At 42.2% G+C, this 24,428-nt stretch overlaps 2 protein-coding genes across 3 annotated transcripts in view; both read left to right on the top strand.

Annotated features, from left to right (window-relative positions):
- The window catches only part of PLEKHG1 (pleckstrin homology and RhoGEF domain containing G1), a 141,071-nt gene extending 126,073 nt beyond the window's left edge, over nt 1–14,998 (top strand). For both annotated transcript variants that reach the window (XM_035538962.2, XM_035538961.2), the window contains 9 exons: nt 101–187; nt 2,411–2,444; nt 3,658–3,753; nt 5,020–5,058; nt 5,534–5,556; nt 6,396–6,614; nt 7,059–7,175; nt 7,986–9,654; nt 11,819–14,998. In XM_035538962.2, coding sequence (XP_035394855.1) covers nt 101–187; nt 2,411–2,444; nt 3,658–3,753; nt 5,020–5,058; nt 5,534–5,556; nt 6,396–6,614; nt 7,059–7,175; nt 7,986–9,654; nt 11,819–12,921 — 3,387 coding nt within the window. In that variant the 3' untranslated portion in view covers nt 12,922–14,998. The remainder of the gene's footprint in view (nt 1–100; nt 188–2,410; nt 2,445–3,657; nt 3,754–5,019; nt 5,059–5,533; nt 5,557–6,395; nt 6,615–7,058; nt 7,176–7,985; nt 9,655–11,818) is intronic.
- The window catches only part of MTHFD1L (methylenetetrahydrofolate dehydrogenase (NADP+ dependent) 1 like), a 151,136-nt gene continuing 141,699 nt past the window's right edge, over nt 14,992–24,428 (top strand). Inside the window, exons 1-6 of the mRNA XM_035538963.2 lie at nt 14,992–15,250; nt 16,201–16,285; nt 19,688–19,738; nt 19,816–19,869; nt 22,558–22,682; nt 23,771–23,871. Of these exons, the coding sequence (XP_035394856.1) occupies nt 15,165–15,250; nt 16,201–16,285; nt 19,688–19,738; nt 19,816–19,869; nt 22,558–22,682; nt 23,771–23,871 (502 nt within the window). The 5' untranslated portion in view covers nt 14,992–15,164. The remainder of the gene's footprint in view (nt 15,251–16,200; nt 16,286–19,687; nt 19,739–19,815; nt 19,870–22,557; nt 22,683–23,770; nt 23,872–24,428) is intronic.

Raw genomic sequence — 24,428 nt, 5'->3', positions numbered from 1 at the left:
ATAGCCTGATTGATGACCATATGCTATTCCTTACCCTACATAATGCAGTAAGGCTCTTTCTTATCGTGCTGATTTTTTTATTTATTTATTTTTTAATCAGGCAAAATCTCAGCAAGACAAACGGCTTTGGATTCTTCATTTGAAGAGGTTAATTCTGGAAAATCATCCTGCTAAGATTCCTGCCAAGGTAAATAAATAAATGAAGCCCTGCTCCTTGAATGTGCATGTAACTTAGGGCAATCTTGTTAGCTGCAAAATGCATTGCAATTTAGAGAAAGTTTAGACTCCAAGAGATTAATACATTGTTTCTTGCATCTTTAAAAGTTCTTCAGAATTAGTGGGAAAATTCCACTAAAAGCATCTATTGGGCTTGGTACAGGAGTAGAATAATTTAACTGGGTTAGCAGCATTGCTGTCCACATTAGGATTTGCCCGCTAGGACATGAGTAACAGAGATGCAGCATCAGAAAGCTCTGCTGGAGGAGCATTCCTTGGCTTGAAACTGCCTGTCTGCACAACACTGAGGTGTGCTAATTGCAGCATGTGTAGACATTACTAAGCTAGTTTTAATCTGTCTTGGTTAGATACCACAGCAGTGAAGGCATTTGCAACACAAACTTCACTTTACAAATATACGTACTCATCCTGAACCCTGCATCCTTAGCTGGGATGCTTGGGCCTTTTTTTGGTGAGACAGCTTGAAAACTTTATGCCAGAGAAACTGAGGCACAGTTCTGCATTTCATCATAGTTGTCAGATACCTACTGATACAATATTTATAGCTGTAATGCCTAAAAGTAGAGAAATCTGGTCCTTTTATTTATGAAATCCTGTCTTAGACCTCTAGGTGATGTTTCCCAATGTAACTTGGATTTTTTCGGTTGATTTTTTTTCCCACCAAGTTAAACTGCTTGCCTTTTTTTTTTTTTTTTATAGTATTACTTTCACTGATCAATTTAACTGATTTTTATGCTGTAGTGACTAAAAAGGTGACTGACATGCACAGGAGGTGCATTAACTAATGTTTTCAACAATTCAACAGAAAGAGAGTTATAGGATAAAGCAGTCCTAGCAGTTGCTATTAGTAATTCTTCTCATATTTTTTTATTGACAGAGTTTATGGGAGATATAATGTTTTTGCTGGTATCCATGCTTACAATTGAATACTTGGTGCAGTTTATTAGATTGTAAAAAATGTTTCAGCATGACTTCAGCTTTTGTATCAAGATTATTCTTTCTCGATGGATTTTCATTTTATCTGTGGAAAAAAAAAAATCGCCAAAATACACCATAATGCCATTTTCAGCTCTTAGAAATAATTTTATCTGAGGAAGGAAAAGTCTAACCAAATAAATCTCTGAGGTTGTCTGCACATATCTTTAGATAAATCTGTGCTTGTACAGATCAGACTTCCCTCTGTCCAGCTATTGGGGGGGATTTAATATTAGTCCACTTGTGACACCTGGTGGAAAATCACTGAATTGCACCCATAGAGGGTCAAGCAGGTTATCTGGGATATTGTTTTGGTTTAGTTTCTTACTTACTATCTGATAAACTTGGTAAAACATCCTGCTTATTTTTCCTAAAGAAATGTGTCAAGTTTTAAGCAATCATGAGATATTAGCTGTTTATCTTGTTTCATCTTACTTAAACAAAATGATGATTTTTTTTAATAGCAGTTCCTCAAGGAAACTCTTAAAGGAAGCAGGGTTGGTAGTGTTCTCTGCACCAACAACATCAGAACTGCAAAAATAGTAAAAGATAAAAAAAAATAGTAAAGTCAAACTATTTTATTTTTTAGGGAGGAAATGTTTCATGTTTCACAAAAAAAAAAAAAAAGTTTGGAAATATTTGTGATTCCTAGATATTAGGGCTAGTTTTTTGCCAGTCCCAGCAGCATATGGAGAGGTGTATTGATGGCTCTAAATTCTGGGGCTTGTTGACAGGTCTCTGGGGTTTGTGTCCCCATGGAGAAGAGCCAGAGTGTGCAGGATGATCTCAGCATGAGCTGACGTGGGTGATACCAGTGTAGTTTTCAGTGTCAGATGTGCATCACTACATCCCCCAGAAGTTCCTTATCCCAATCGGTGCCATAGGTACGCGCTCCTCCTCTTGCACTGCCAGAGTGGTAGATGAGCAAGACAGAGCTGTGGTGTGCAGTGAACAAAAGGCTTTTGTGTGGTGCTCTGAAGATAAACTATGGGAAGCTCCTGCCGGCAGAATTCTTCTTCACATATGTAACATATGCAGCATACAGAGAAAGACAGAGAATAACAATGCTAGCAATATTTAATAGCTAAAAAATTAAACTTGATGTTGTCTGCATGTAAACTCACAGCTATCTGTAATATGCAACATAATTTGTCCTATTAAAGTTTAACTTTTTTTTTTTTTTTTATGGTGCTTTCAGGCCAAACAGGCGATTCTAGAAATGGATGCCATATGTAAGTTATTTTTCACTTTCACTTTAAAAAATGAACAAAAATGTCTTCAAAAGTTTGGCTTTGACTGCTGGTTTCATCTGAAATGAGGGAAAGCCATGCTTATGTTCCTTGAATTATGACCTTGCTGGAAAACAAAACAAAACAAAACAAAAACAAATGCATGCAGATCCTGTGGAACTCTGTAGGCATTGAGTTGATGGATCCATAGCCAGCAAATTATGTCTCATGATTAGCATGGAAGAGGCAGATTAGACCTTCTGTAAATGCTGGTCATTTTGTTTTGCTTATTCCATGCTGACTAAATGCATGATCTTTCCTGCTTTTATAGCATACACTCCTTCTGGCTAGGACCCACTGAAAGGCTAGGAATAAGCAAATGGAGCTTGAAGTACATAGCGCTGCTATGACTTCCTTATGCTGGCAAACCTGGAGCTGGAGGAGGGTGAGGGCAGCTGCCAGCCATTTATTGCACTGTGCAGACTACCTGGAAGCCCAGCAAGGGAGCCCAGCACTCTGCAGAAGCAGTACGGCTGGCTGTTCTCTGTCCCCCAGGCAGTACAACAGCTGGACTTGTGGCTATGGCAGAAACCAAATGCACCCGTGGTACAGCGCCAAGAAAACTTCATGCTGGAACTCAGCAGGCTTGTGCTTTCCATTGGTTTGACTGAAAAGTTTATTTACCCGGCCTGTCCCAGGAGCCAGGTTTAGGGAGCACACATGCTGCTGCTGCCTTGTGTCCTGAATCTGGCCCCATCTGTGCTGTCCTTTCTGTTGCATCTCTTGTTTGCTGCCTCTCCTGGTGCAAGCTGTGTTAGCTCTTCATGTTGCCAGTGATCCCTGGCAGCGTAGGGAAATGAGAACAACAGTCTTAGGTGTAAATGCTGAGGAAGTCTTGGAGTAAAGCAGAATTGTCATTTATTTATGTAGTTATTCTTGTTGAGAATAGGTCAGGAAGGCTTAGACTGAGACACTGGCAAACAATTAAACACGATGCCCATGCCACCAGTGTTGCTGGGTTAGCAATCTGGAGCAAGGCACAACTAAACGGGTAAAATATTTTTATGGCTAGATGATTAAGTTGAATATCTCACTTGTTTTGCTTCAGGCTCTGATGAAGTGCCATTGGGTGAATCACAAAGGGAAGATGGCACTGCCTCCAAAGAGCTGCTGAGATGTGTGAAGTAACACTCTTTTACCTCTGCTTATTCCACAGATCACCCAGGGTTTCATTATAGCCCCGAGGGAGAAATGAAATTATCATACCAGCCTAAAGAAAGCACTACTCAACAAAGAGTGAGAAGGAAATCAGGTGAATGAACTCGTTTACCATAAAGATGATGAAGAAAGGCAAGCAGGGATTATTTAGCGTTGTTTGAGACTGGGCACAGGAATTGGTCTTTAGCTTGCACTGAGATTTTACAGAGCACAGTAACTCTGATATACAAGTGGAAGATCTTATTAAGCATTTGTTGCTTGTGTGATTTATTTTTTTATCCATCACTTGCATTTCATTTCATGAATACATACATTCCTAAGGGTGGATGCATAAAGAACAAGTGATACTTTCTAATGGACAGAAGAACGCATATGCTGGAAAGTCAGTCACATTATTTGTCTGACCTTTCTTGCCCTCACCCCTGAGTAGTTACTGTCTCAGAAGTGGTTCCATCCTGATCATAATAGGCTTGTTAATTCAAAATATAATTACTAACTTTACTTACTGTAATGTCTGCCTTACACATAATCGAGATTTGAGAGATGGTTATGTTGACTTGTGCTTTTCTTTCTCCTAGTTCAAACATACATCCATAATTACTGTTAATTTTCTCTTGAAGCCATTACACATGTCTGTGTAGTTGGGTGACTTCATATTGCAGTCACTGTGATCAACTGCTTAAAGACCTTTCCAACTTAGAATGTGTAATATTGCGTATTGGGAATGACTTAAACAAGGTTCATGAGAGTACTGATGTAGTGATGTATTGTATAGCACCACCTGTGTCCAAAAAACAACTTTTAATTACTTCTCAGGCATCTTCCTTTGTTTCTGAGGTAAAAAATTCCATGGATGTTGTTTTGCCTATAAAAGGAATAATTCAAAATACTGATTGAATGAAATTCTGTAGAACATTTGGCTACTTACACTTTCAAAGCACTGCTTAAAGTGCCTCATACGTATTTCTCTGTACCTCAGACATATTTCTAACTTGAATGTAGGAAATCTCCAGCAATTTAGAACAATAGCATAGATGAGGACTAAGTCTTTAAAAAGCAGGAATCTTAACACAGCTTTAAACTTTACATGTGTGGATTATTTACTTTAAACTTTACATGTGTGGAAAGCAGGTGCTATAGCATTAGGAACATGTAAGTACTTTGGTAACAGCTGTAGGTTTCACATTGCAATGTATCCTTTTTTTTCTAAGAGTGTGAGTTAGCTAAGTGATTCAAATCAGAAAATCTGCCTTTCTTGCATGGGCCCAGAAGATTAAATTTTGGTATCCATGTTATAAAAAGATACCCATAACTTTCTTTGGGATGCTGGAGTGCTTAAAAAAGTTGTTGTCTTTTTCAGAACCCTCATCGAGAGTCCATAAAGTTTTGAAGTCAAATGGTAAGCTACTTCCTCTACTGATTGCTGACCCAGTGTTTCTGTATTTTGTAGAACAAGTAAAAATGGATCCTTTTGTCCTGTAACTTTCCTCAAATACACCTTTGGGAGGGGGGAGGGGGAAAGTGGGCAAAGAAAACAAAATGTTAGTGTTGAAATGTAATGTTTGCTTTTCCATGCATGGGTTCTGGTCCCATAAGTGTCTTGGCAACTGGTAATTGAATATCAGGAGTCAGACACTATGAGTAGTTGTCCATATTGGATCTTTGTTGTGATATTAGGACCTGAGGTGGAACTGTCATAATAAAACTGCTGTTGTCTCTGTTTTATCAGAGACCTTCGAGTGAATATTGCTGTTGCATTTTATCCCTTTTTGTGAATTCATAATTGGGGTATTAGTGTAGCGTTAAGCCAGTGACATAGACTGACACCAGTTTGATTATGCACTTATGATGAAGTGTTATATTTCTGTTTTCAGATATAAGTCCAGATATGCAGAAGGTAAGCCATTTCTTGTTTTAGCACATTCAAGTAGCATATAACTTAGAGGTAACTTAGAGGAATATATTTGCCGTAGAATCCACATCTTCTTGGTTATGTTCATTTTAAGAAAGAAACAAAACCATTCCAATAAGATTATTGGAATAAAAGAAACAGGAATACAGCTAGGTATTTCAGGAATATCTAGAAGCCAAAAATTGTATCGATACATAAATTCTTGTACTTTATAGTATAGCCCAATCAAATGCTAATGTTATTAAGGGTACTTGTAAATATCACTATAATCACAGAAGTGCTGTGTGTAAAGATAGTGTATGTTCTTTGCAGGACATTGTCCCTGTATTTATTAAATGAAAAAAAGATGTTGAGCTTATTCTGATATGATATCTATGCTATATATAAATCATAACATTTGAACAGAGTCAATACAGCTTGAACAGATGGAAATGAGTGTTTTTCATATATACATTTTTGTAAGAATTTGTTATGAAGTTCCAGTGCAGTTTGAAAGTCTCTTGTTGAATTCCAGGTCCTAGGCTTATTTGGGACAGAACTTAGGAGAGAGGGAGTGCGTGGAAGATTTATTAACAGGGTACATTAGATATGACTTCACTGGGATGCCATAAAACTGAAGTCCATCATTATATTATTGGTTTTTTTTATGTATTTTTTTCCGTTCCTAACATTCTATGGAAAAATATCAATTGTTTTAATTCTTTGCATGTGCATCCCATTTCAGTGTAGCAAACTGAATGTAGCTAAAACATTGTTATTAAGTACAATATAAGAGTCATACTAAAATATATAGACTCTTAATCAATTCCTTTTTTTTTTTTCAGCGGATTGGTATAGAAGGAGCCCTATTATCTCAAGCCACCAAACTAGGATCAAATGAAACCCTGCTGAATTCTAGGAAAAAGGTTTCATTGGAACCCAGTGGGCTAGAGAGCCAATTTCAAGAGTCCATTGAGCCAGCCTACAGCAGCGATCATGATGAAAATCTCCAGACTTCTGCTGTGGAACAGATTGATGCTGATGATGAAGAAGAAGCTGAACAGGTAGGAAAAAGAGGGAAAAAAAATCCTTTTGTCCTGGGGAGGATGGAAGAGGGATTAAAAGTATCTGTAAAACTGCAAGGAGGCATGAATGTGTTACAAGTATTTGCAACTTATTCTCCTTACAAAGATTTTTATTTTTATAAATATTTTATTTCCCTTTTCCTAGTCCAATTCATGTGAATTCTACACCCGTGTTATTGTACACACAATCTGCTTTCATCCTCTTTTGGCAAGCTGTGCAAATTAACTTCATTTAACTAGTTATTGAAAAGAAAGTTTTCTAGACTCTGAAATATTTCTGTGTACTCATGAGCATTGCATCCTTCAGCTAGGGATACCTGACCTGGCTCTGATGTTCTAGCTGCTTAGTGATTATTCTGAATAAAGCTGTACAAAGCACTGGATTTTAATAGCCCTCCTTTGCTCCCTTCTTTTAAATCACAGGGAATGCAACAGAATTCACTACAGAAATCAAAAGGAGGAAGGAAAAGACTTAATAGTCAAGCTGCTGAAAATGTTGAAAAACGGAGAAGTGTTAATCTCAACAAGTGTGAAATGCAGGTATATATATATATTTTTTTTACTTCTGTTTTGCTATGCATCATAGATATGTCAAATAAATCTGTGGGTTTTTTTTCTGGGTAGATAGGTAAGTCATGTTGTGCTTTTCATTTATTAATATTCATCTGTGTGGACTCCAAAGAGAATTCTTGCAGGGGCAGGAAAAAAAAATCAAACAGTCAGCATTAGCTTAAGCCAAAAGAAGTAATCTTCTGTCTCCCCCAGGTACACCTACACCATCCTTCATGTTAGCATTAGCAGGGATGTGACCTTGCTGTAAATTAGATCTGCTAGCTGAGCTGGATGAAAATTCACTCCAAAAAGAAATTGAAAAATTTTCAATGGCATATGCTAGAGAGCATAACATACCTTTCTGCTAGGGTTATAGGTAATGGGAAAGGGAGGAGAACTGAACTTCTGGCACAAGCCCAGAGTCAGACTAACTTTATCTAATTGTGAAACTGCAGAGTTAGCGTAAAAGGTTTAATCTAACCCCTGCCAAATAAATTTGCCTTTAACTACTTATGCTTTAGCATGTCCCAGTGTCTTGTATTTGAAGTAAGGCAATATTAAATGCCAACAGTGAACTCTGAGCCAGGATAAGGATCAGGAGGCAAAGTAGTCTGGCATTGCTACCGTGGTTCCCTGGCTCTCTAGCAAGGAGCCTGCTTGCCCTACCCATCTCCACCTGAATTCATGCTGCAGGACACCCCGGTACTATGGCAGTCCTATGAACGGAGGGAATCTCTGTATTATTGCAGGGAATAGGCTAACATATTCATTCATATTGCATATTTCAAATCTCCACAGAGCTCCAAAGACGCTTCAGATGAAGAGTCAACCCAACTGAGTGCTGATCTTCCATTTTCCTGCTCAACTAGACAGTCACAGTTGCCTAGACAATTCAGCACACCCCAGAACAACTCGCTGATCATGAATATCCTGGGGGGAACTACCTCTGTGAGAAACATCTGGACTGACCATCAAATTAGGCAGGCATTGTTTCCCAGCCGGCGTCCACCTTACGAGAATGAAGACGATGAAGACGATTATCAGATGTTTGTACCATCGGTGTCTACATCCAACACTAGTCCAGCTGTTGGTAGAGAAAGGAGGAGTCCTTCTGGTCGGCCATGCAGCTGGCACTTGGGGATAATGCATCAGAATGAAACTACCAGCTCCAGTCGTCACAAAATTGTTAGGCGGGCCAGTAGTGCTGGTGAAAGTAACACAACCAGCACAAGGTATAAAATCGGTGAGCACAGTTCTCGAAGGGATGTAAAGAGAACAGAGGTGAGCAGTATGAATGCATATCCCGAATCTTCAGAGGAGCTGACCATTGATGATATTGAACACGTTTATGACAATATCAGCTATGAAGACTTAAAGCTGATGGGTCTGACAAGAAGGGAGGAAACACACCATGGTCCCCAGAGATCTGCTAGAGACTCTCTCTATGAGGCTGAAAACAAAAGCAGCTTAGATTCACCCACCAAAAAGCGGATAACAAATCAAAACAGGGCCTCCCTTCATGCTAGCAGGGATGAGATCCTACTCAGCCGAGAAGCACCTACTTCAAGTTTGGATGAACTCAGAATTGTTGAAGATAACATCTATGACACCATAGCACTTCCAGAAACACCGCTATTGAATTTTAAGTGTGACCCCTTAAAATGTTCTAAAAGGCGGAGTTTTCTGGGCCTGGAAAAAGACTTGGCATGCTCTGACAATCTGCAGCAGTTCGTTTCTGAGGAAAGCCTCCAGTTCAGTGAAGATGAGAGTCCTTACCACCGTGTTCCTGTCGACAATGACTATTTGAGCTTAGTAGACAGCTCTTCCAACTCCGATTCATTGTCCCATAAGTCTGCAGCGGATAAACTCTCAGAGGAAGTAGATGAAATCTGGAATGACCTGGAGAATTACATCAAGAAGAATCAGGAAAAGACAAGAGACCGACTTCTTGCAGCCTTTCCTGTTTGTAAAGATGATATGCAGGAAAGGCTGCATGCTGGTAGTACACCTGAACTGAGTAAAGATGTAGAGTACTCACTGTCTACTCTCTCTCTGCCAGAAACTCCAATTTTCCCTAAAACTGTGAAGCCCAGGGCTGCCACCTTAAGCGAGGCCAGTCTCAAACTTGAAGACACTACAGTGTGCAAGGAGACCTCTTTAGCAAGTCTGAACAGATCTTCCTTTTCCAGTGAGATGCCTTTTGTAGATAGCCCATATGAATCTGCCAATAGTATTCTGTCCAATGCGCATACAGAGGGCATGGAAAATGACATGGCTATCATGGATAAAACAAAAAACAGAGTTTTTATGATGGCTAGGCAATACAGTCAGAAAATTAAGAAGGCTAACCAGCTTTTGAAAGTTAAAAGTCCAGAGCAGGAACAGCCAGCTAGCAGACAACAGAAGCTGAAACACAAAGATCTTGCTGCTATTCTGGAGGAGAAGAAACAAGGTGGTCCTGCCATTGGTATGTTAAAAATATTCCTATACAGATTTATTTCTTTAGTAACTTTCTGTGAAATTTGTGTATGCAGTTGGAAAATTATGAATTTTCTCCACGTTGAATATCTGTATTGCATTTTTGGTGTTACCAGTGAAAGGAGTTTTCTGTGACTGTTTCTGACATGAATAGTCCTTTGTATCTCAGCAAATGCTTGCCATTACTTGATAAAATTGGTAAGAAATCCTGGGATAGTGTCAGGAAAGATCAATTCAGCTTAGGCCATAAATAGAAATCCTGCCTGAAGCACCACTGGCCTCTTTACAGAAAAGCAGTTATTTCCTTTAATAGTGTGATCTTCAGATTTTGATTAAAAATGTATATAGGTTCACCTTCATGAGTCATGTAGTTTTGCTAAGGTACCATCCACATCACACTTGACAAGCATAAGGAGTGGGGTCAGATAAGATAGAGCTAGTTGTCTTTCTAATAAATGTGCAAAGTCATGGGTATGCAACAACTTTGGAACTATTTTTGTCCATATTCAATCAAAACAAATTGGAGCCATGGAGCCAGCAGACTCCGCACACTAGAGTGTCATTCTTGCCTCCCAGTGGTATTTATAAAAGCCCCTAAATATCTTATTCACTAGGCCATTTCAGAATGTTCTTTTCCATTTTGTCATGAAACAAACAGTATATAATTGGAACTGTTTCCTTGCATCCTGCTGTGCCACCTGCAGTACTTTTGTATGGGACATGTAGTAAATGTTAAGAGCACCAAACATCATGTCATGGTGGCAGAATTGTTCATGAATTAAGCAGTGGGGCATATTCAAAGATGTACACTATTTGAATAAGTATCCCAAAGTGCAGTATTGAACCAAACTTCAGAGGTTCTTGAAAGGCCTTTGACCATTTCCTAGCTAACCGTTTCTCCCTGTAAGGTATCATTGGTTTCATCATTTTCTCTTGAGAAGCCCAGCGGTGCATTTCCTTGCACTGGTATGGCTTGAAAGCAGCTGTGAATCTGCTCCCTCTGGCGTCTTTCAGACACATAATCCTTTCTCCCGCTTCCAGCCTTTCCACAGGATGTTAGTCTGTCCCCTTTTCTCTTCCCAGGCAGTGGTTAGTGCCTCCTTGGCTTTTTAAAAGGAGTCTCCCTGTCTCAGGAAAGCCACATATGAAAATACAACCCCGTTCAAGAGCAGAGGCTGTGTCTGGCCAAGCAGGACAAGTCTTAGAGAACTGCAGGTAGTTGCTGCAGCTTTTCCAGCTGCTTAGGATGCTGGTCTGAAAACTAGGTTAGTCCCATCCAACAGAAAGCTCTCTACAAGCGTGCTCTTGTGCCTTGTTTGCTGACTCTCTTGCAGCTCTCAGGCTCTTGTGGGGTGAGGAGGGAAAGGAAGAAGAACAGCGATCAAGCATATCATTAGCCATTCCTGTCTTTTTCCAGTGTAAAAACGACATGGAAAATAGATGTAAATTGTGTTATTTCATGCTTTCTCACATGCTTTTCTGCATTTAGCTAGACAGGTTTTATTTAGAAGGCAATCTTCAAGCTAGTGAACTGGCTGCAATCACAGGTATGTTAGCAATGGTCTGATCAAACAAAACTGCTGGATAAACAAGCAGACCTGCAGGCAGCAGCTCCTCTAGGCTCTTTCCCTTCACAGGGCAGTACAGTTATGCCTGTGTCACACCAGTAGGATTCACATTTAGAGGGGCGAAATCATTGTCTTTCAAGATGAAAAACTAGCAGTCTGGTGACTTGCAAATACTGGAGGCTTAAACAGTTTCAGATTTAATAGTAACTTCTTATATATATATTTTTTTATTTTCTTCTGTAACTGGTGATTATATTGCTCTTGTTGTGTTCTGGAATTTGTGATTCATTGACTGCTTGCTGTTGCAACACGTTAGGCTTTTTTTTTTTTTTTCCAATGCAATTTACTGAAATGCAATGAAATGCATTGAAGACAATGCAAACATGCCAGTGAGGCAGTGTGGCTCTTCTAGCCTTCATTATCTTCATTATTTCATGCTACTTTGTTGACTGTGAGGCTGAAGACACTGACACAGCTGTACCCTTTTCTCTTGACCACTACAAAGCATTTTGGGATTTTTAAATTTACATGCAACACATTTGAATGGGTTGTTTGTCTCATATGTTAAATCTCTCTCTTCTCTAGGTGCCAGAATAGCCGAGTATTCCCAGCTCTATGACCAGATTGTCTTCAGAGACAGTTCACCTAAGGTCCAAAAGGAAGCCTGGGCCAGCCCTCAGGAGCCATCAGCCGTGAGGTTTTCCACTCCCGTGGCTGCGTCTCCTCCCCGTTCCCAGGCTGCCAGTGAATGCCCAAGAGCAGAGGATTGGCTCTTGCATTCTACATACAGCAACGGCGAGCTGGCTGACTTTTCTCCGTGGCCTGAGTCCCAAGACCCAAAGTCCAAGGGCTCATATGCAGAAGCTGGTACAAAAAGCAATTCAAGGCAGTTGCCGTCAGCTTGCTCGGTGCCTTCCCTTCAGATTTCTAACCGTTTGCATGTCCCAGCGCAGAGGTGGAGCACAATTATAAGCCAACCTAACAAAGAAAATTTACATCAAGATCACATCTATAACTCCCTTGGGAGAAGAGTAAGCAATATGAAACCACAGGCATACAGCAGGTCACAGTCGTCTTCCTCAATCGTCGTCAATAGGTCTGGAGAATCCATTGTATATCCTAATGAAACAGACAAGAAAAAGTTTCATTCGAATAGGAACTTCCGATTCAACAGCCATCAAACGCTGGGCATTGCTTCAGCATGTACAGGGCTTGATACAAGAAAGCAGATCCCTGAAAACTATTCTGATATGATTCTGCAGGATTCTCAAAAGGTCCTGAGAGTAAACAGGACCTCCCCTCTGACTGCACAGATGGCCACTCAGAACTATTTTTCTAACTTCAAAGACACTGAAGAAAGGGAAGGAGATGATGATGACTATGTAGAAATAAAGTCTGAAGATGAGGGATCTGACCTGGAAACTTCTCAGAACCAAACAAGGAAACTGGATCCCAAATTGCCCAACACGGACGCTGCTCCTTCTGAAACACTCTGCAGCAAAACTGTGTCTTGTACTCCTGCAAAGTCCACCAGCAGCAAGCATGCGCTTACCCCATATCTGACTGCATACAGCGATTCAGACAAACTGAACGACTACCTGTGGAGAGTACCATCTCCTAACCAGCAGAATATTGTCCAGTCTTTAAGGGAAAAGTTTCAGTGTCTTAGTTCAAGTAGCTTTGCTTGATGCTTCCGGCGATTTCTAGCTGTACATGAAGAGTATATACTAGGACAATCAGTACTGGCATTATGTATTTCTGTAATATTACACCATCAGGCATTGTATCACAGTAATATTGTAAATAGATGTGAAATGTATCTTTTTTTTTATGGTTTAGAATCCTGGAAGTTAAAAGGCCACATGTGCACTGTCTGCTGTCTCACTCCATAATGCAGGTGGACTTCAGATCTCATATTTAACCTCTGCATCTCTTCCCTTTCTTCTCGTCGGCTGAGTTTCTTGTAAGGTGTGATACCCCTTGATTCATACTGTCTATCCAGGTATGATACCATTTGATTGTTAAGCCATGTTACCATGTGGAAACCTTAGTATTTGGACTTTCGAGTTGTGACCAGTTCTGTGTCCAAAATATCCACGCGATTACTCTGGTCGCATGTGGCAGCAGTTGGCTGAGCGGCTGCTCCTATGAGGGTGCGGATTTCTGAGCACAGTTCTGGTTACTACACCAACATGCCACGTGCAATTGCACGAACTTGTCTCATGTTACTTTTTGACAGAAAAAATTCCAAGTGTACAGGACCAATGCATGTGACACCAAATATCCTATGTTACTTTAGAACAGACTTGTTTTAAACAAAATCTAGTCCCAGTGCCTATGAGCAATGCCAGATGATAGCTGCATCTGAAGCCTTTCCTACTTTCTATTTCTGCTTAGTGGGCAGAGGACCGGCTGTGACAGCTTTTTATGTGAATCTGTCAATGTGACACCATCCTTGTGTGGAGGATGTTTTGGGCAGTAGAAGAGAAGCTGCGTTGCTTGTGGAGATGACCAGACAGAGTGCTGGCTTTGTACCTCCAGCGTTTGCAGTGTTTGTGACATGCAGGCAAAATCTGAGTAGCTTGTAGCTCAGAGCCCAGCACTGGAAAGCCGCTGTGTGTGGATTTCCCAAGCTTCATTTACATGCAGTGGCCTGCAGGTTGTTTGGTCAGGTCCCAAAATCAGTAACCCTGAGAGAGAACGGGACTTGGCTGGATGCTGGGGTGAAACATTCATCACGCGGCATGTTTGAGCCACAGGGTGTTTCAGCAATACTGCTGGTTGAGTTACAAGCTGTCTTCCCCAGGGGAGGCATCTCCATCGTAGGAAGTGATCCTTCCTGACTGAGTGGGGTGAAAGAGGCATTTTCTAAACCAGCCAGCGCTGAATCTCATTCAATTTGTGTACAATACAAGTAGGTTAAAAATGAGAATACATTCCATTCTTTCGCAAATGATGTGCAGAGTAAATGCTCCCATTTACAACACAAACAAACTTTCTGGTATGATGCACGTTTACTCCTTTTCGTCATCTTCATTGCACAGCTTTGGATTCTGTTACTTGAAAACGTTGTTCTGATAGGAAAGCCTAAATATGTCTACATTGACCATCTGAGTGACCGTTGTTTTTTGGTGCTGAAGTTCTTCAGATTACGCAGATAAAGCCAGTGCTGAGTTAAACATATCATTAAATAAAGGAGTCGAAGTACGATTTTCACTAACCACGTATCACTCCCCTCAGTTACCAAGCATTGCACTTCCAGAACTGCTGACTATTTCCACCACTGGTTACGATGAGGAAAAACCGAGGTTATCAACGTACAGCTAATTACTTGCAGGTTGTGATTTAAGGACTTGAACTCGTTAGAACGGATTTTAAATTATTTACCGCACGTGTCTTGCATCGGCTAGGAAGTTTTACAGCGAGGGTTGGCTGGTCGTGGTGCTTACCAACGCGTGCGCCAGCCGCAGCGACGCTCGTGACAGGCCCGCCAGCTGAGGAATAATGTACATAGTTACGCCGCCGAGATGTAGTGGAGCCCGTATTTATTTAATATCGCTTGTAAAGTATTGTAAATACGAACAGGAGTCAAATCTCTGCTTGACCCCCCGCACGCTCTAGATCCGTTGAAACCGCACCTCAACGCCATCAGTGGAGCTGGAACAAAAGAGAAAAAAAAATTATTAAAGAAAAGGGAGTTGTACCAGCGCGTAGCGTGTCTCCCAGGGACCATTTCATATATTTTTAATAAACGTCGAGTACTCCAAAACGCTGCGGCCCTCTTCTTTCCTGGGGGGGGGGGCGGGAGGACGGAAGCAATGGGGGCTCCGCCGGGGCGGAGAGCGGGGCAGGGGGGAGGGCGGTGCTCGGACGAGCCCTGCCCCGCTCCCCGCCCCGGCTTCGCCGCCTTTCAGCCCTGCGGAGGCTGAGGATGAGGCTCGCAGCGCTGCGGGGCTGCCTGCCGCCGGCACTGCCCGGGGCCCCGCGGCGGGGGCTGAGCGTGCCGCGGGCGGCGCGGTGAGCGGGGGGCGGCGCTGCCGGCTGATGCAACCGCGGGGGGTGGGAGGGGGAAGGGGGCGGAAAGGGGGGATGGGGTGGGGGGGGGAATGGGGTTGGGGGGCTCTGCCTGCGGGGGGTCGGCTTGGGGAGGCCGGGGGTGGCCCGCGGGGAGAGCTTGCGAGAGACGTTGCGAGCCCTCCCCGGCCATGTGGCCAGCAAACCCCATCCGGGATGCCGTGCTGGGTTCTGCGAAGTGGATGTCCGGCCCTAAAATGCTTCTCTAGCCTGTATTTTGCTTGCTGGGGGGGGATAAATGGGAGCGGGGGTCTCCCGCTCGCCGCAGCATCCCCGCTGTGTACGTGCGGAAGGTAGCAGAGAGCCGCCGGCAATTCCCCCAGAAAATTTTCCAGCAGGGCTTCCCGGTGCCTGGTTGCTGCTTCTGCCGGTTTTTCCAAGAAAACAGAGAAGCAAACAGAGCTCCTCTGTCTCCCTGCTGCCCGCAGCTCTGAACAGCATCCAGAAAGCAGCAGATTTGCCGCTGGTGATGCCTGGGGAGCTGTAGCAACCCGAGGTGCAAAGGAGCCTCAGCGCTGAAGCTCTGCTTCCTTCTCGGGCCGTGGACCCACCTGGCCCCGGGGTGGTGGTTTGGTGGCATCTCCCTGCCGTGGGGCCAGGCAAGCCTTCTCACGAAGCAGTGACACAGCATGGCTATAAAGGTTGGGGCATGTTGGAGCACTGATGCACGCAGCTGTAAAACAAAGGCATCCCGGGCTGTTCAGGTTTTCTCTACCTGGCTGCTAAACACCACCCTTCGCAGTGTACAAGTCATTTTGGTAATTAAAAATGTGTGTGCCGAAGCATTTATTCTGTATTGCTAACTAATGTGGGTTTCAGCTGACTCATGTAAGGACAGTTTCTTGTTTTTTGCTTTTTGCTAAAAATTTGCCTCTGCTGTTATTTCGTTGCAGCAAGATCACTGAGAATGCAAGAAAATCCTTGGCCTCTCTTAAGAGAGAAAACCCTCGGCTTGAGCCAACGCTTGCCATCATCCAGGTAAAACATGAGAGATTGCATTCAGTGTCGTTTCTTGTTTGAAACTTCAGGAGCATATGATGGAGAAAGCAACTCCTTTTCAAGCAAAACAATAGGAGCAGGTCACCCCATCTGCTTAAAGACTGAGGGAGGATTCTCAGAGTTTTGTGCCTCATAAGCCCTTCACCAGGCCTGAAACAGGCCCAACAAGCCTCAGGTGGCAGCAAAGTGGTTGTTAGGGAGAAGGAAATTATTTTATCCTTCCTTTTGCTAACACCTTCCCCATGGCAAGTGCAGATTGCCTTTTCTCGGATTGTCTAAGTCGATTCATATAATGGAGCTAAAGTCAAAGCAGTTTTTCTCAGCCTCTGTTTAGCTTGAAGCTTTTGTTGCAGTCCTGAATATCGTGTTGATAGGCCTGAAAACCCGGGCCTCTCTTCACTGTCCTCCCCCAAAATAACTCTGCCAGGGCAGAGGAAAAACTAGCTTCTTCCTGCCAGCCTGGTTACCTCTGGGCAGCTCTGATGTGCGACTGCGTTATGCTGTCCTGGGGAAAGAGCCACCCTGAAAAGTCCCAGGCAGCTCAAAAGGGCCTTTATGCAATACATGCCCTAAAATACTGCTAGCATCTTTCAAAAGGAGTAGTGCTTCCTCAGGTGGAGCGCTCTCTTACTAATTGAGAACTGTTGTGTTGGTAGCCTGTGAAGAGCCTTCTTTCTTACCCTAGTAGAACTGCTGTCTTTGAAATAAGCAAACTCCTGGAGGAGGGTTGCTTTCTCTGCAGAATGGAAACGTGTTCCCCTTCAGATATCTGAAGACTTAGGGGCCCAGAAGCTGGGCTGTTGGCTGTTCAGAGCGGGACCCAGACCTGTGCAGGCAGAAGCATCCTTGTCCTGCTTTCTAGGGTGGTCTTGGTGGCTCTGAAGCAGCGCATGTTGCGTCTTTGACTTAGTGGGTTTTAGTTTTAAAACCCAACTATAAATATCTTTGAAATAGTAACAATGAATCTAAGAGATGATGAACCAACTTTATTTTAGTAGGTCTTCTAGAGAGGCTGAGTGAGCAGGCTTTCTCCCATCTCTTACCCTCCCCAGATAACAGTGGTTACTCTTTTCAAACAGCCCTCTGTAAGGCCGTAAGTTTAAGGGCTGACAAAAAAGTGGTGACCTGTTGTCAGGGGCATTGTGTGAGGAAGGGGGAGGTTCTGGCTCATTTATAATATGATTTTAGGATGTGTCTACATCAGTGTTTTGGTTTGGATCACATTTGTGCTCTAAGCAAATATCCCTGTGGTATCCCCGTTTACCCCACCTGATTTGCATTATGAGAGGGCTGCAGAACATGTGGCTTGATCCTTCTGGATAAAATTCACCCAGCCGATGTTTTTCAGCTGTGTGTCACTCCAGCTCTAGCCTGGTAGCGAGGGCTGAAGTAGAATTCCTTGTACATACGTATTTGCTGGTACAAAGAGGACTTTAGTCTATTCATGCTCTCGTGGTGCTCTGCTCTGCTGGGTAACACGGACAGAGCCCTGAGGTTCGTGCTGCTCTCCAAGTGACACGTTGCAGCCAGATGAGCAGAGGGAAATGATCTCTTCATCCAGCTGTTCATAGCTGGCAGCAACTGGCACAGCGTGGCAGCACCTCTGCAGCAGTGCTGGGAACGTGGAGTTTCAGGCTCAGCCTGCTCTGGAAATGGCTCTAGCTGCCTGCGTTTCCCCTCCAGCCACCTGAGCCTGAGTTCATTTTGTGATTGGTACCTGTGCTGCTTCTAATCCATGTTGAACCTGAAATGGAGCTGCCCAACAGCAAAACAATCCCTGATGGCCGCTGTTTAATTATATTTAAGCTGAAAATGAATATCTAGCATCAGGATCCTGTTCAGCTCTGGAGCTGTTGCCCTGCGGCCTGCTGGCCTGCGTCGCGTCAGGCCTGGCCATGCTCCCTGCGGGTTGTGGTGGTGCTGGGTCAGTGCAGGGACTGCTGCACCGGCAGGAGGTGACCTCTCACCAGGGGATGGTATCATGCTGCTGGTGGCTGAAAACCAATTAAACCTCATGTTAACAGTCCTGTTAGCAAGGCGTCAGCATAGGAATTACAATTCCACATTTCATGGCATACGGGAGCAGCTGCTGAGCTGTCCTTAACGCCATCTCTGCTTCCCCTACGTCAGTGTTGGTTTCACTCATGTTCTCAATGCAGCAGTCTTTGCGATGCCTCTCACACCCAAGTGCCAGATTTGGGGAGCGGAAGAGGAGTGTCAGTGCCACGCTGGGGATACAGGCAGTGCTGGACTCAGGGTGGGAGACGGAGGATCTCAGTGTCCATTTTAAATCCTGTGGGTTTTTTTCATTGTTAGCTTTTTAGGGGGTTAACGGGTCAGTGAATTGTTACGGGCTTGAACCAAAATCATTTTGGGTGACACTACTCACAGATGAAGCCAGTGTTGGAGGCTATCCACTAAACAAATGTCTTGTCTCCAATGAGAAATCATTCACACGGGGGAAGCTACATAGAATGTATACACTAAATTGTAATGAACCCTTTCATAACAGTTTATTTCTGTCCCGTTGTCTGGATTGGAAAACAGGTTTTATACATAATCATATATTTGTGAGAAGAAGCTTTTTTATTTGTTATAAAGCCCCTGATATTTTCAGAGGTGGAAGTCTTGGTGTCCTGCTGATAGGAGGTTTATAGTTCTGGATATTGAATTCTGTTTTATGGTTGCAATATATGAAAATTGAAAAGTCTCCTAAAATTCAAGATTAAGTAGTAAGCCAAAAAATAAAAAGGAAATATTGTGATAGATATGATGCAAATAGTAGTGGAGACCTCAGGGCAGGAGGAGTGCCAGGTGAGATGGAGCTTCTCCCAGGTAAATCTGCCCAGGAGATGTTTCTGGCCTGGAGCAGGTGTCTGATGGCAGCTGGAAGGAGCTGATAACTTCTTCCACATGACAGAGCTCACTGTAATGTGTGGTGGTAATGAGTTGCATTGGTTTTGGTGGTGAGGCAAACCAGTGTTGTTTGGTAATATCGGAGGAGGTGGGCAGGCAGATAATGCAGAAAACGCTAGCATTGCTGTTGCCAATTTCTTCCTTGTTAGATGGCTGGATGGAGAATGGTATTCCCAGATACAGGCTGGCACCTTTCTCAAATGGTAAACTTACGTTACGGAAATGGCTAGTCTTATCTATAAAAGCCATGCTAATCTCAGCACACGCTTACAGTAGTCAAACCAAAATACATTTGTTGAATGGTCACCTGCTTGTTTCTTAGAACTGCTTGTTTATTGTTTTTTAACACTAGTGGACACAGGCATCCTCACTATATTTCTCGCATACAGCGGTGTATTAGTGCACTGACATTTTTAAAATGTAAATTTATTATTTTAAAAGTTATTTTCTCTTTTGTTCCCCAAGGCACGTAATGATCCTTTGGTTCAAGAAATAAACAAGAACTTTGCTGAGGAGGTAGGCTTTAGACAACATGCTTTCTATCACTTATGAGCTTATCTGCATTTGATAATTGTCATGTTTTCTTTTGGCAGGTTGGTCTACGTGTTGTTCACATCTGTCTCCCTGAAGGCAGCAGCAAAGATGAGGTAACCACAGTACCTGAATGATTCTTCCTCTTTTGCTTTCATTGTAAACTTTTATTTATTGCTGATACAGATTATCAATTTGAGCAGATCTCTGTTAACTCAAGTGAGGGTCAGGGCTGTCTTAGGTAGTAAGTGTTAATCCCAGTTTGACAAGTGCTGTCCCCTGGAAGTCTGAGGCAGAATAGGCTGTCATGCTTTGTTTCTGTGTCTGGTATTTCACTGCAGTGTCCCGTCATAGCAGGCAAAGACTGGGTGCTTTTTGTGTTGGTGGAAGCTCTGGACTAGGGTTCCCATTTGATATCCTATCTCCCACAGCTGTTCTTGTGACCTTAAATCTATTTATGGAGCTCTTGATTCTTGCCCAGGTTTTACTCAGGGAAATTAGAGATTAATTGCTTTGGGATGGGGGCAGGGGATTGAATTATTTTGCCTTTCTATTGATCTTGTAATGCTTGAAGTACATATTAAAAAATTCATCTACCCCAAATCACTAGAGGGCTACCTTCTTACCTTGTTAAAGCATTAGCTTGGAGGCACAGCACTAATACCAAGTATGTTTTACATATAGCAAACCATATTAATATACACAGTCCTGAGGCATCAGACAGTGAAAACAGCAAAGGAGTTTGTAGTAGAAGATGCCACTGTTCTCAGCTGATCTCCTTGTGCTTGGGAGATTTGATAATACTTGTTGATTTTGTGTATTGTTTTGTATTTGGTACACTTTGTTTTTAAAATGTTACTGTCTTGCACTATAATGTCAAAAATGGCTTCGACATATATTGAGAGGAACTTACAGCTTTGTATTTGCTATACATTCCTTATGTTGACTAATTTGGGGAGTCCAGTTTTGTGAGTGATGAATAGGAAGCTATCTATGTAAGAAAGCTGCGCTTTTGAAATGAAGATCAAATACACTTTGCTGTTAGTAAATGAGTTTTATCTGCTGAGTCACACAGTAGGAAATAGGTGAAATGTAGTGGGTATGGAGCAGTAGCTGATGATGGAGTAATATCTTAGGAAGTGGCTGAGCTATGTGTAAGGAAAAAAACAGGGTTTTTTGTTGTTTGAGGTAAGCTACTTTTAAGAAAGTTGCTAACAGTTTGCCTACCTTGCCTATTTGCTCGCTGATGAGGATATTTTTTCCCATCCATTAAAATCCAGGTTAGCTTGTTTCCTCTGGCTGGGAGCATTTCGATACCATACACTTCTTGTTCTGCCACTGCTATCTGTGTACAGTACAGGCAGGCTAATGCGAGATCGCTTACCCTGCATGAGTTGTACACATTGTAAATGCAATGATAATGGAAAAAATAAATTGTTATTTTCCTGTGGAGCAGGCACAAATCTGTTCAAAGATCCTTAGATTCAGGCCTTGTGTGAGCTACGTTGCCTTTGGTTACTGTGTGGACCCCCGACATTTGGTAGCATATCAAGACTGTTAAAGGAAATGTGGATGTTTTTACATCCATTGTGTGATGTATATCCTTGTCTTTTCTGCCTTCACCTACCAGCCTTATTGCTGCCAAGTGACAGACACTTGATACATATGCCTCTATCTATCTCAGAAGTCAGCAAGCTACAGGGACATCTGTATATGGGTGATATGCAGGTACAAGCCTCGTTAACAGGAACACAGCATGCTTTTGTGGTTCAGATGTCACAGATGGTCTAACCCTTACCAAATTCCCCACATGATGTTGATTGCATGTCAAATGTTTGGACAGTGTAGTTCACAATTAGACTGAACAGTTCACATGCAAAGTGTTTTAGGAAGGTATGGCATTAGTTAAGGAAAAAATTCTTATTTTCTGTTGGATATTAATGCAGTTAAATTATACAGCTATGTGGTGATTGCACACTAATTTTATTTGAATAATGGAAAGATGTGCTTATATGACATTTTTCACAAGAGAGAATTTCTGCTTGTTTCTTTTGCATTATATTCTTCGTGGCCACTGCAGAGCAGCACGTATCACTAGGGATCAGTATTGTGCTTTAGATAGGAAGCAGACAAGGGCAGTTAATGCAGACGTGGATGTTGAATGTGACCAACAATAAAATGTTTGAACTCACATCTGGTTCAATACTTGAAATTCATAAACATTTATGCAGTACCCTGTAAAAATAATAATTCTTCATAAGATAAATGTCAGCTCTTAGGATCAGGGTGTTTTGAGAAGGAGAATCAGTAACAGTATATGCAGTTCTAATAAAAATGAAAATTCTCTTTGCCCTACTGCTCATATAATTGTTTGTTTAATGTGACAGCTTTTCACCTGTGCTCTGTGTTAGGCTATGAACTGGTCCTATTTTCAACTGTATTTTAACCAAGGAGTCTTATGTCTGAAAGCATCCTGTGAAAGTGAAAGCCACTACAGTGTCGACCTTTTGCTGAGATCTGGAACGGCGAAAGACAAAACGCTGTTGGCAGCTTAATGTCATGTAATATGTGTGGGCTTTGCACAATGTTTACAATAGAGTCAGGGTGGCTTAATTTGGTAAGCCATGCAAATGTAAAACGGAGGAAGCAGGTTATTGCTTTTTTCATTTAAAAGTTGCAATAATATGTGAGGGAAGCAAAGATGGCCGTAAGCAAGTTATTAAAAAATAGGTTGTATCCCTTTGTAATTATATTCCTCTTTTGTCTGTTATTCTGATCCTTAATGCTTTTTATTAACTTCCCAGATTGTCAATGAAATCTTGAGGCTTAATGAGGATCCTAATGTGCAGGGCCTTGCCCTTGACCTCCCAGAAAGCTCATATAGCAGCAAGGTATTAAATGCTGTGAAACCTGAGAAGGATGTGGATGGGTAAGTGAACCACTGAGAAATAATATTAGCAGACACCAGGCTGATGTCTCTCAAAATCAGTTTTGCCCCGTGCATTTCACTAATGGATTCCTCAGTCAAAGTGTCCAGCTGCGCTAATGAGCGGTGATAAAAGATTCTAGTATATCTGTAAGAAATCTTTTGTTGAAGTCACTTTGATTGTTCTTTTTAATCTTTCTAGTCAGGACATGATCTTTTAAAAGAAATCAAAAAACACTGTTCTGGTTTACAGATATTATTACTTACTATTTTGGTACTTCAGTAATAGAAATGGTAGTTGCACAGCTCTGAACGCAAACCCCAAAACATTTGCAAGAAGGACTGAGGGTAAACTTGCAGAAAAGGTTTTAACTTCCTCACAGCATTCTCTCCTGGTGGGAGAGCAGGCTGTAACAGTCTGGACCCATTAGAACAACTTTCCAATCAGTCTTGAATTGCAGAGCTGTCTAGAGAGAGATGGAGATGTCTGAGTCACCGTTTTGCTGCTCTTGCAGCCTTCTTGTTCTTGCCTGAAGACTGTTACCCATCTCTACCCTCTCCCCTTCTTCCTTCTTTCATATCATATCAGGAAAATCTGAAAACCTCGCAAATTAATTGAGTTTCCATTGTCTGGAGTAGTGGAGGTTGACAGAGAAAGAAAAAGCTGAGAATACTATTGTAGAGAACATAGTGCAGTGCAGAAACACTTCCCATCTCCTGAGCAGGCCAGTGTCATCCCAGAAGGATGCATTATCTCTGGCTTAGCCTTCCTCTGGCAGGGCTGATCCTGTTCCACAGGAGTTACTTTGGAGTTTTGTCCCCAGATGCCACGTCTAACCTGCCGCAGAGCAGAGAGCAGCTTGCACATGCTGCACTCGTGTTACTTGTTCCAACTCTCAGGCCCCTTTTCTTGTCCCTCGTGAGGCTCAGAGTCTGTCGAATGGGCATGTGCGATGATGCAATTGAAGGATTTACTTTTACAATACATGTTTGCTCTTGGGATTAGCTATTATTCACGTTACAAGCTTTACTGAGGATTTACATTTCACAAGCTCTTTTTTTTTTTTAATTGCGATATTTTTCCACTGCAGATTATCTGATGTAAACCTGGGACGTTTGGTACGTGGAGATGCCTATGACTGCTTAGTTTCTCCTACTGCTTGTGCTGTGATGGAGCTTCTTGAAGACTTAGGTGAGTCATTCTATCATAATTACAGCGTTAATTCAAATGTAACTAAAATCAGTGTTAGTCCTGATTGAGACAAATATAATCTAATCAAGTTTTGTTTTCTGATTTGTTTGGTATTTCCCACCTGCAATATATTTGTCTCCTGCTAGTGAAAAGAACCTCAGTGAGATCTGATGTAATATTTGCATAAATAGGTCTCAGCTCTACAGTTTGGGGAAATAAGGCAAAGATTTCCTGCCATAAGCAAATTCAATCTCACTGAAGCCACCTGAGATGTCTGAGTCCTCAAAACCCCAAAATATTGGGGGTGCAAACATTACGAGGGACTTCAGCTGGCAAATTTGATTAGTGTGAGCACTTGAAGAAATCCAGGTCTACCAGTAAATAATTGCTGAGTGAATTTTTTGAGGGGGTTATATTTTATAAGTGCTAACATTGACACGGCAGATATAAACAGGTGGCTTTGCAGCTTGTGAAGACAATGTTAGTTCAAGGCAGGGGATCAGAAATAGTCTCTCTTAGGGTGATTCAGCGTTGTTGAGACAAGGATTTGTATAACA

The sequence above is a fragment of the Cygnus atratus genome, chromosome 3 (genome assembly GCF_013377495.2).
Source record: "Cygnus atratus isolate AKBS03 ecotype Queensland, Australia chromosome 3, CAtr_DNAZoo_HiC_assembly, whole genome shotgun sequence".
Lineage (NCBI taxonomy): Eukaryota > Metazoa > Chordata > Aves > Anseriformes > Anatidae > Cygnus > Cygnus atratus.
Note: the sequence above shows the minus strand (reverse complement) of the source record. Positions and strands in the feature narration are given on the sequence as shown.